Genomic DNA, 12,386 nt, shown 5'->3' on the forward strand with positions numbered 1-12,386 from the left:
AGCACAAACTCGTCATATTGTATTAATGGAAGAAAGGCCTTGCTGTCTCACTTTTAAAATGAAGTAATTTCCTCCCCGTACATGTTCCAGCAATGTCCTAATGTGTAGAATGAGCTCAGACCTGTTCACCACAACTGCTTTAAAATCCTGCACTGTCAGTCAAAAATATGTCAATTCGGGTCCGAAGTTCCATCATGCACAAGCTTAATATAGAAGCTGCAGTTACGCGTAAGACCTGAGGTGGCAGTAGTGAGTATAAAATGACCAACTTGCATCTAGCCCCTTTTGCGGAGCTTCCAAGAGAACATAATTTGACCTTTGCACTGATAAACAAGACAATGAACTTTGAGTGTGTTTTTGTTTCATGTGGATTCTCTCAGTAACGACGGAGAGATTAGCCAAATAGTAAGACCCAATTAGCAGTTACCACTATGGTATTTTCAGATGCCCACAGCCCGATTTTATAATGTTGTGGTGTCACATTAACACAACCTATTGTTTAGTCTGTAAGAGAGAGATCAGTTGTGGAAAAATTCCCGTATGTGCATTTAGCGTCAGGTTTAGAAATCAGAAAAACTTCTCTCATGTCCCAGGCTTCAGATGAAATATGATTCCCAAAGGAACCAAACTCAGCTGTTGGACCCAGAGAAGCTATAGTGTCTTCTCCGTTGCCTGTGATTGACCCGCCTCTTCTCGCTCTTGTCTTTTCTCAGAGTTTGCTGACAGGGCTGATGTTCTACCGGCCGGACGACCCCATCGAGTACCTGGAGTCGTGCCTGAAGAAAGTGCGCGAGCTCGGGGGGACGGAGAAGGTGCGATGGGACACGTTCGTGGGACAGGAGAAGAAGTCCCTCCCCCCTCTCAACGGAGGACAGTCCCGACGAACGCTCTTCAGAAACGGTGAGGTGCTTTTTCACCTGGTCAAATATTGATCTGTGAATGGGACGGGAGTCAAGTGTGGATCATCAGTCATTCTATCACTTGAGGCATAGATGTATGACATACTAGAAACCTCTGCCCCCAGAACAGGCCAGGGCTCCACAGTGTATCGCCTAATTATTGTTTTATTCAATCAAATGTAGTCACTGGAACAAGTGGAAATGCATAAAGGCCGCCCATACCTGATGTGTGTTTACGAACAAAAAAGGAGGAAACACATTGTTTTAAATGTGTCAGGGGGTCATGGACTGTATGTTAGCAATGGACTAAGAGTGAAGGTTGCTTCCTCCATAGCTTTCAGTGCAAGAACAGCACCGAGATGGCTCTTTTAAAGATTTCAAAGGATGTTAAATTAAATTATGACTCATAGTTAAAACACAGCCTTTAATACAGTAAACCAGCAAGCAGTGGCCCCCTTATCAAACAGAATATCCCACAGGGCTCCCTAATAATAAAACTTGACTCTATTTGAAAGAATCTGTCATCTTTTACAGCCTAAAATGATCTAAAATAACAAATAGCAGTATCTGTGTGGGCTAAATACTGAATACTTAACCTTAACTTTGCAGTAGACTGTTCATCTAACCCGTTTAAAACACTGGCCTATTTGGTGCTGTCCAGAAATGGTTTACATCCTACCTCACAGACAGGACATTCAGATAAGATAAGATATTCATGGTAAGTGTGGAAACCTGCTGTGTGGTGTCCCCCAGGGTTGGATTTTAGGCCCAGTGCTTTATATGCTCCCTCTTGGCTGTGTCATTAGGAGACATGGAGCCAGCTTTCACATCTACATAAAAATATTATTAGCATCATTAGCATTTAAATAGTCTGAAGCTATATTCAAGGCTCACAAAGGTAGTTAAGCATTGCCTTTTTATTCAGTGTTTGTTGACTCAGTGTTTAGGTCGTGCTGAAGCGTGATGCAGCTTTCCGAGAACTAATCTGTTTTTAATTGAAGCATAATGAGATTCATTAAGCTTTGACACAGACACTCAAGTTGCGCCTTTGTTTATCTAAAGTTACATGTGATTTGCAGGGATGAACTGTAAAGCCTCTTGGCCAAACGTATAGGTAGGACTGCTCAGCGTGGTAAAATTAAACAGGGTGGTAGAGAGGTTAGTGCTCTCGCGTCACTGAAAAGGTCCCAGGTTCAGCTCTAGGCCAGATGAGGCTTTTCTGTGTGGAGTTTTTTTTAGCGCAAAAAGCTTTCACTTATGTCACCTGCTCCATTGTCGGGCTGATTTTTGTGTTCGTTCGGGGGAGATCTGGGTAAAACGAACTGGAAAAAATGATCTGTCTCTTTTCACAATTGAGATCAGGTTGAAACCGTTCACCTTGAAAAGCCGTTCAAAAGAGCCGGTCGGTCATGAACGTCAGATCACTAATCTACTCTGTAAACGCGACATTTGTGTGCTGTTGTGTGTCTAAATCAGGGGTGCCCAAGATGGGCCAAAATTGGCCCGCCGACACAATTCTGTTGGCCCGCCAGAGAGTGACCTAATTTTGCGCTGCGTGTGGTTAATACTAACTCTCTTCCATTCATTCTCAATGGTAAATATGGATGCAGTACACTTTTTTGACCACGAGCGTCAAATTGGGGGTGCTGTTTCGCTCCTTTCGCAAAGTTATGGAAACACTGTTGTGGTGTCTTGGTATTTCTCAATCACAGAGTTTTGTAGCATAAACTTTCAGTTTTACAACTTTTATTGCAAAGGTTGTTGACTTCAACAACAGTATATGTTAAAAATTGACTTATAAAAGAATTGATGCTGAACTGACATATCAAAATAATCTATTGTGGCATTTTCTTTGAGTGAGCGAATGAGGTAAAGTTACTGTAGGTGCTGTAGATACAGGCCATAGTTGCCATTTGTTTTAATATAGCATGTTATTTGCATAGATAGAATCAAATGCAAATGTAGGCTATCGAAAAAATAAAAAGTAACTTCATAATTTGCAGTTATATGTGTTTTTCGTGCTTGACATCGCCGTGTTTGGCCCGCGACTCACAGGCACTTTTTCATTTTGGCCCCCGGAGACAAAACATTTGGGCACCCCTGGTCTAAATTTGCGTATTTTCCTCCAGCATGAACCAGGAAGTGTGTAACCCACGTAAAGTAGAGCCCCAACTTCCTGTGTCCTTTATTGTTGCGGGCCCAGGTTCCTTCATATTCCTCTCCCCCTCCCTTGTCACTTCCTCCTGCTCCGCTCCCACTGCTGCTCAAAGCTGCTACTGCTGTGGCGTGGCCAAGCTGGCCACGTCCCGCAATCCTTCTGAAATTAACTGAGCGGATATCTTTACAGTATGGGCTGAGTGTGTTCTTCTCATCGATTGTTTCACCTCAATATGTCGTGACTTACCTGGATCCCTTATTGACACCTCTACTCACCGGTCAGGTTTTAATTCCCCCCTTGGAATCTTGGTTTCTTCCTCTCGAAGCCTTCGTTCTTCAACCATTGGATGGCGAGCTTCCTGACCACTACCCTCCTACCTGCAATGCTGTAGGATGAATCAAACCTTCTATGTCTCTTGATCATAAACTGAACTGAACTCTTTCCCACAAACAAACATTGGGACCGTAACAAGGAAAGCAAACTTTGAACATTGATCAATGGTCCGCTTCGTTCACAACTCAACTATGAACTTCTCAAGTGAACAGTGGAGCCCTTCACCAGATCACCAACTCCTCCATATCCCAGCTCTCCTTCGATGGCCAGGTCATTGGTCTCTCCTCCTCCATAACCAGCCTTGGTGTCAGGTTTGATCAACAACTCACCTTCGAAGGCCACATAAAAAAAACTCTCGGAGACCTGTTTATACCATCTATGAAATATCTCCAAGATCCGTTATCTCCTCACCCTCTCCAACGCAGAGAAAAACTTGTCCATGCCTTCGTCTCCTCCAGACTGGATTATTGTAATGGGCTTTTTTTCTGGGATCAACTCCAAAAACATTCAAAGATCACAGTACATTCAGAGCAGTGCTGCAAGAATATATAATATATAATATTAATTTTGAACTGAGGCAGGAATCGCATGAAGCTTATAGGACATGTTTTGTGATGTTGAAGCTACAGGTTTCATCCATGAAAAGACCCCATGTAATTTAAAGGACAAAGTCAAAAGGTAATTGTAAGTCTTCCTTCAGAGGTCAGTTTTTCGTTCCGTGTTTGTGGAGTTGTGCTGCTTCAATCAAATGAGGCAGCGGCTCAGATGCAAATGTCATCTGGATTTGCATAAACGCTGTGTCTGTCATTTGCATCCGGGAGTTATAAAACCGTCTCTCATTCATGACTCAGCTCCGGTTTCTGTTTAGTGAAGGACAGGCTAATATGTTACACATTGTGATATAAAGAATGATAAAAGTATGAACCGATTGGACTGGATTCGAACAGACTGAAAGTTCTCTTCACTGAGTTTACCGTAGCTAATGTACCACACGGACTCCCACTTGGCATTTACCAGACAGAAGCAAAGCTTTTCTCAAGATAGTAGGGCAGTAAAAACAAGTGTACAGTATATTGACATCACAAGGCTCATATTGTATGTGTACAACAGATCTGAATCTCTCTCAAAAAGTTAAGATTTAGACATAGACATCCAAGCCAATTTGATGCCCTAAACCAGGAGTAGGCAACGTCTGGTCCAGCATAGAAGCTCTGGCCCTTAAAGGGACTGTACGGAGTTTAAAAATGTTAAAATTATGTATTTTCCTCCTCCTACATGTTCCAGCCATGTCCTAATGTGTAGAATGAGCCCAGACCTGTTCGCCACAACTGCCTCTAAAATCCTGCAGTGTCACTCAAAAAGTTGTTAATTCGGGTCTGAAGTGCCATCATGCACGAGCTTAATATAGAAGCTGCAGTTACACGTATGACCTGAGGTGGCAGTAATGAGTATAAAATCACGAACTTGCATCTAGCCCCTTTAAGATGGTTTTGAGAAATAACTTTACACAATTCAGAGCTCAAAGGCCTGTTGACCAAATCTAAAAGCTTGAAAAAAGCTCTATGTTAAAAGATACATGGGGACACAGTCTGGAATTGTGCGATTTCAATCAATCATAGCACAGGAGCCGGGAGTTAATGGTCCGTCATCTTACGCACTAGGATTTCCCATCATCAATGCTCCTCCGAGCCGTAACCAAAACAGTGAAGATGGCAGCCGCAACACAGCGATCTTTTACCGGTGCCCTTTCTTCTGTTTGGACTTGTCCTTAAAGCCACAGTAAGAAACATTTACTGGACTGTGCGTGTGGACAAACATGGCGGAGGACGTAAACGCAAAGCGTAAGTCGCTTTGTGTTTGATTGGTTCGCTCTCATTCAAACTGCGATCGTTTGCCTCCAGTCTCTGTTTGGAAATTGCATCCTAGTACCACAATTCCAGGCTTACTTCATTTATAAAAACCTTTAAAAAAAAGTCAGTCTGGCTTTATGCCAAAAAGCAACAACAAAAGAGTGCCAAAAACGTGACAAAAATGTGGCGAAACCAAAACAAAAAAGCAACGGGGGGAGAAAAGATGAAAAAGCAACAAAAACACAGCCAAAAATATGAAAACATGGCAAAAAATTGACGTGACAAAAATTACAATCAGTTTTGTGGGTCTCAGCTTTCAAATGAGGCGTTAGACTGACCTATAGTCTGTAAACTAGAAGCTTTTAGATTTGGGTAAAGTGTGAAAATGTGCTCGTTTAAGGCAGAGTAAGTAAGACGTTAAAGTACTAAAAAGTGTGAAACATACAGTCAATTCCTTTACATTACTGAGAAGATCATCCACTTAACTCACACATGATTTACACCTGCATTTGTTGAAAGTGATGCTTTCCTTTGGGCGACAGTTGTGGAGTTCAGCCCTCGGTCTTTTGAGCAAACTTGCTCTAAACAATATTCCCCCCATTTGGACACACTTTCGAAATGATGTAGCGTCTGATATCTTTTCATCGTTTTTAAATCGGAACATGTGCGATCAAGAATTGCAAGGGCACAACTTCAACTACTGCTTAATGATTTCCCTTTTATTTAGAAAGTATGACTCACAGCAGTAATGTGTGCATGGTTTTCTTTCAAAGCTGCTGTTTTAAGTGGGAGTCTGCGGAAATGAATGAAGACATGCAATTTATTTTCATTTTATCTGCTTAGAAACGTCCTTCGAGGAATTTGTGGTGTGTTCGTGTTTTGCATGATTTTAGCGGAAAGGTGAACTAGCAACTATCTTGGTCATCTTGACAGAGTTAGCCTTGTTAATACTTGTGGTTCTTTATCACATGGTCGAGCCCCATGGAGACCCCCTGAAGGGCTGCGGAATTGGGTTTTACTGCACTATACATGATATATCTAACTGGGCTCCAGGTTGCTTCAGTTTTTCATCAAAAATTCAAAATCTACACATTTCCTGTGTCATTATGAGGCAATGATACAGGAAATGTGTGTCATTACCTCCGAGTGATAACGCTTCTTCCTTCAGCACATGTTTCAGAGTCTGTGTATTATTTACGATCGCAGGATTAGTTGATGGTACTTTTGGTAAATAAGTTGTTGCGGTTAATGCAGTTAGTTGTGCTTGAGAGTTTCAGTGACAGTTTCTGTGTCTTGTTTTGTTCTTTGCCAAAATTGGGGAGGTTTTATATTGATCAGAAATCACATTAGTTGGTCGTAAATAATAAGTAATAAGTAATAACAGTATACAGATGGCAACTCGTTGGGGGGTGTGGCCTCGCCAAAGGGGAAAATAGAATCTTATGGGAAACACAATTTTTTATTCTTTTTAGGCATTTTGTGGTGGAATATGAACTTATTTATCACATACAAATAAAGTCCATTGTAAATCGGGTCCATATGGATATTTTCTCACAGCAGATTGTTCAGTAGAAGCGAAAAAACAGCAGTCATAGCAAGCGCTAGCTAGCGATAGCATTAGCACGATGCTAACATGTAGCATCATGTTAGCATTCTCCGTTTTTTTAATGTAATTATGGGCTGTGAAACCACGTTTCTCCTCCCCATGTCTTTTTATCTTTATTTAGTAGAAAACTATAATTCAGCGTTTGTTAAAGTAGTTTTTGAATAATTTGAGTTTAGATTTTTCTCAGAATTGTTTTCCCCCTTTAACTGTTTTCAAACATGACCATATATGGGTGATTCCAGAGATGCCGTCTGTATCTATTGCCTTCTATTGTCAGTTCTATATTTTATTGTTGCTGTCTTGACTGTAAGAGGGCTACGGATGGAAAGTATCTCATGGCTAAATCTGACCAAATCACCCTGGGTCACTGTACTGAGTGCTCATTAATGTGCTCTGTCCTCTCCGAAGAAGATGATTATTGATCTCACAGTGGAGGAATTCACTTGTTTCATCAGCTCTCAAGAAACACTTGGGCTTTTTGCACGACGCGGAGTCAACCACCCACTGATTGGCTGGTGGGTGTTTTTATTTGTTAGCACCCACCAGCCAATCAGAATCGAGTATTCACCCAGACCATGGTATAAATGGAAATTATGAATTCCAGTTAGCCTTGGAAATCTCACAGACCATGGTGTGACTTCTATTAAATTCACTTCTTCATCATAACTTATACAAACTGAGCGGAAAGGTATATGGGCTGAAGCTAATGATTTTTAACCTCTTAACCCCTGCCCTAACCAAGTACAGTTTCTCCAGTTCAGCTTTACCCAAATCTACAAAACTCATCTCAATGGATTATTTTCCCATTGTCACTTTTTTCTTTTGTTTTTTTTAACTTTTTTTAATTTCCTTTTTTTTGGTCACTTTTTCATCAAATTTTTGTCACTTTTTCATCAAATTTTTGTCACTTTTTCATCAAATTTTTGTCACTTTTTCATTACATTTTTGTCACTTTTTCATTACATTTTTGTCACTTTTTCACCACTTTTTTGTTATTTTTTCACCACTTTTTTGTTATTTTTTAATTGCTTTTATTGATGCGTTTTGGTCACATTTTGTCACTTTTTTGTCATATTTTTGTCACTTTTTCATCAAATTTTTGTCACTTTTTCATTACATTTTTGTCACTTTTTCACTACTTTTTTGTTATTTTTTCACCACTTTTTTGTTATTTTTTTATTGCTTTTATTGATGCGTTTTGGTCACATTTTGTCACTTTTTTGTCATATTTTTGCTACTTTTTCATCAAATTGTTGTCACTTTTTCATCAAATTTTTGTCACTTTTTTGTCACTTTTTCATTACATTTTTGTCACTTTTTCGTACAATTTTTGTCACTTTTTCATACAATTGTTGTTTTTCTTACTCATTTGTGGTTGCCAAAACCAAATATGTTAAAACTTTTCTCACGCTAATGCTCTTTCTCTCCTCCAGTGATGCCCGAGAGCCCTAACTTCCCGTACAGACGCTACGACAGGCTGCCGCCCATAAACCAGTTCTCCATCGAGAGCGATTCGGACCTGTCAGAAACCGCCGAGCTCATAGAGGAGTACGAGGTGTTCGACCCGTCCCGCCCTCGGCCCAAAGTCATCCTTGTCATCGGTAAGACACACATACGGTGAAGGGGTAATTTCTCACATTTCTGCATAAACTGGTCATAAAATGTGTTCTGATCTTTATTAAAATCACTAGAATGAGTAAACTCTGCCCAAAAGTACCTACATGGTTTTCCACTTCACACAATCTTTAAAGAACTATGTTTATATCGAATCTAAACTCGTGCACTGATGTCTCTTTTCCAATCAAATGCCTTCTTTTACAATATACGGCAACGAGGCAAAACAAAACTCTCTCTACTATGAGGGAAAAAAATGGACACATCCTTTTCAAAAGCCTTTTATTCCCATTCCCCTCACACTCGCCCGTCATGTTATTGCACCGCCGTGTTGTGGTTACGTAATCTTCATAGCATTAAGGCTCCTTCAAGTGAAAACATGAAGAAAACATGAAGAAAACATCCCACTGCTTGACTTGTGTCTGCCTCAATGAGCTCCATTTACATAAGAAGAAAGAAGAAAGTATTTTCTTCTGTGTGAAATGCTCCAGACTTTTGTTTTCTAGTTGGGATGTTGAAATTGCATTATGAGGAAAGTCAGGAATGAGTTTGGACCACAGCTAATGTGCACACTCTATCTATTAGTTTAGTCTATTACGTCTTTAATGAAGGTTCAAGGTTTAACAACACAGAAGAAAAAGATACATTTAGATGAATTGGAGCTAAAGGGATATTTCAGGATTTTTGACATAGGGCCTCATTTCCTAGTTATCTAGAGTGTTGCTAATTTCTGGAGAGTTTTTTTTTTGTAATTTATGCAGTTCTTCTGTTTGAAGAGTTTCGTGGCGCTAGGCTAATGCAAGGCGAGCACATTTCTATGGTGTCAGCTAGCCTGCATTAAAAACAGTCCGACCCGCTCCACAGAGCACCTGAGGCAAATCACTGATAACGCCAGACTAACCATATAAATGTCTGTGTCGATAGAGTAATTTTAACCATTTTGCATTTAAAATACCTTATATTTGAGCTGCATCAGCTTCGTGGTTGTATAAGCTACGCGGCGGCGGAGTGATCTGCTAGAAAATAGTCCCTCAAAATGCGATCATTCATGTGATGCAAGGTCAGTTATATTCCAAAAAATATTCTATCGACAGACATTTATATGGTTAGTCTGGTGTTATAAGTGATTTGCCTCAGGTGCACTGTGGAGCGGGTCAGACTGTTTTTAATGCAGGCTAGCTGATACCATAGAAATGCGCTAGCCTTGCACTAGCCTAGCGCCACGAAACTCTTCAAATATAAGAACTGCATGAATTACAAAAAAAAATATCTCCAGAAATCAGCAACACTCTGGATAACTAGCAAATGAGGCCCTATGTCAAAAATCCTGAAATATCCCTTTAATGCACTCAGTTAAGATTGGGGTTAAGAGGTTAAAGAATAATTCATGGAATAGCCTGATTATTGAGGCTATTCCAATAATCCGGATAGTCAATAATCAGGCTATTCCATGAATTATTCTTTGACCTCTTAACCCCCATCTTATATTCAGCGAGCCTTCCTTTTTCCTTTATTAAAATAATAGTGAAATTCATTTTATCCGCAGACATTTATGGGGAAAAAGAGACCAGTGTTGAAGCATTTCGAAACGAATCATGTGGTTGTGTCGATGCTAAATCAAAAGGTTTGCTGCAGACGTTACCGTGTTACTGAGCTGCTTTGCCCATGAAGGGGGTGAAACTCGCTTATTAAAAACTCATCCCTGTGAATGTGCCGTTCGGGATGTTCGGAATGTGTTGTGAATATTAGGAAGTCGGAGCAATTATGAGCGCAGCAGAAGTTGGCTTTCATCATTGTTTGTAGCTTCACTCGCACTCAAATGCCTCCAGCTCGTAGCTACCCTCCAAGGCGCAAAGCATTATGGGTCATGTGCAAGTATGTATAAGATAAAATATAAATATTTTTTCTTTTTCTCAAAAATTGTGGTTGAATCATGAAAAAAAACAACCTGATAACAGCCATTTTAACCGACTCAAGTAGTGATTCTCTACTTTTTCTGTGCATAACTATGAAAAGAAATGTTTTCTGGGGAAGGCTCGCGACCCACTGTAACGGTTAAGTGACCCACTTTTGGGTCCCGAGTCCCGGGTCCCTCACACACTGTATTCACACACAGGCGGTGGGTGAATTTTCTTGTCCAAGGACACAACAATCTGCACCTGATGGAGCTAGATTCAAGCCTTCAACCTCTCGATTATTGAACACTCTCTTCAACCTCTGAGCCGCTGTTGTAGTTTAATCAAGTGGTGCCTTTTTGGTGTGTGTTATAAATTAACATTTCACTTGATTTCCTCTTATTGTTGAGATAAAATTAGAAAAGATATGACTTTATTAACAGTGTAAAAATTAACATAGACATTCACTTGTAAAACATGCGATAGAGTGCAGATACTTTGAAAATGTACATCAAAGAAAAAAAAGGTAAATGTGCAAACAAGTAGTTGCAAAAATATCAATTTAGAGAGCAAACAGGTCCTAGGTGACGAGTCAGACAAAGAGCGGTTCAGAAGCCCCTTATGAGAGACCAACAGGCCCGGTTAGAACCATGAGGCCGTCCTTCTGTGGACCCACCACCTGCAGGAGGAGCCACAAGGAGCTGGTGCAATGTGATTTGGGCAGCTCCAACAGCTGCCCCCATGACCCGGAAATGGACAAGTGGAAGAAAATGGATGGATGGATGGACAGTCAAGACAAATGAGTCTTATTTCTGGGCCAGTGTCGCCATTTCTGCTCGTGAGCTTCAATTAACAGTTTAGGGGAGTCCGGATAGGAAGTTTATGCACAACTGCAGCCTCTGGAGGGCCCTACACCTTGATGTTCGGGAGACTCCAGAGGCACCAGCAGCTTCAAATACCTGTTTGCTGCTTTGTAGCAGCTGTTCTCTTAATCTGATGTATTTGTCTGGCAGAAACCGTCCTCATTGTGCCTTGATCTGTACAACAGTACAGTGAAATATTGAAGGTTTTCATACCTAGACCAAGGCATTCAATTGTTTCACGCTTTTCATCAGCAGAGAGATCCTTTTTCTTTCCCTTATTGCTTGAAAATGGTGGTTTGCTTAATAATGATGAACATCCTTTTTCAGTAACTAGGCTTACCTGGCAACTAATTATCACAGGCGTCTGAGATTGACGTCAGTGATTCACAGAGCCCTGAGACACAATACCATCCATGAGTTTAATTGAAAAAATATTTTTTTTTACCTTTACCACTGAAATAAATTATAATTCTTAACGTAGTGTATATGTTTCCAGTTAGTTAAAGTGGAGGTGATTATCTGTCTCGTCCCCTCACTCTGTCAGGACTTTGAGGTGGGGTAACTGCATTCGTTTTTAGATTTTGGGGTCAGAAAGTCAAACTCTGTAGATTTGAACTTGGATGCCATTATTAGCATGGGCCGTTGTCAGCCGAGGTTTTCCCAGAATTCAGCTCACAGCTCGGGCCTTGGCTGCTCTTATCTCGTTGCCTGTCACTCGCTCTGTCAGACTCTCATCGGTCTAATCTGATTTACATGACGAGGCTGCGTTACTCCTGTCAAACACTGGCATTACCCGCTGCATTAGGAGTGGCAGTTACGCAAAAAGACAGTAAGAGCGGTGAGTCAAGCCATGCAAATGAAGGCTATTTTTAAAAAGCCAGCTCTATTTGTGTTTATTTTGTTACGTGGATTAAAACAAGGAACCAGCACTTTTACTCAATTAAAAGTTGGTATTGAGTAACTTCTAATTGAGTAATTGAGTAAAAGCGGAGGCACCGGAGTGTAAAAACATTCAGAGTAGAGCAATGAGATACTTCCTTAGGAGTTCATAAGTTTACCCCCAGAGTGGCGATAGAGTGATATGGGTTGGGAATCTTAGACAGAATAACCTGGAAGATTTTCAATTGGGGTAGAGGTCACAGACACCAGAGGTCCTCCAAATATTGTC

General features: G+C 40.7%; 1 protein-coding gene across 1 annotated transcript in view; it reads left to right on the top strand.

Moving 5' to 3' along the window:
- Nucleotides 1–12,386, top strand: part of ak5 (adenylate kinase 5) — a 156,440-nt gene that overhangs the window by 8,550 nt on the left and 135,504 nt on the right. Inside the window, exons 2-3 of the mRNA XM_079569766.1 lie at nt 714–900; nt 8,280–8,447. Coding sequence (XP_079425892.1) covers nt 714–900; nt 8,280–8,447 — 355 coding nt within the window. The remainder of the gene's footprint in view (nt 1–713; nt 901–8,279; nt 8,448–12,386) is intronic.

The sequence above is a fragment of the Gobius niger genome (genome assembly GCF_951799975.1).
Source record: "Gobius niger genome assembly, chromosome: 13".
Lineage (NCBI taxonomy): Eukaryota > Metazoa > Chordata > Actinopteri > Gobiiformes > Gobiidae > Gobius > Gobius niger.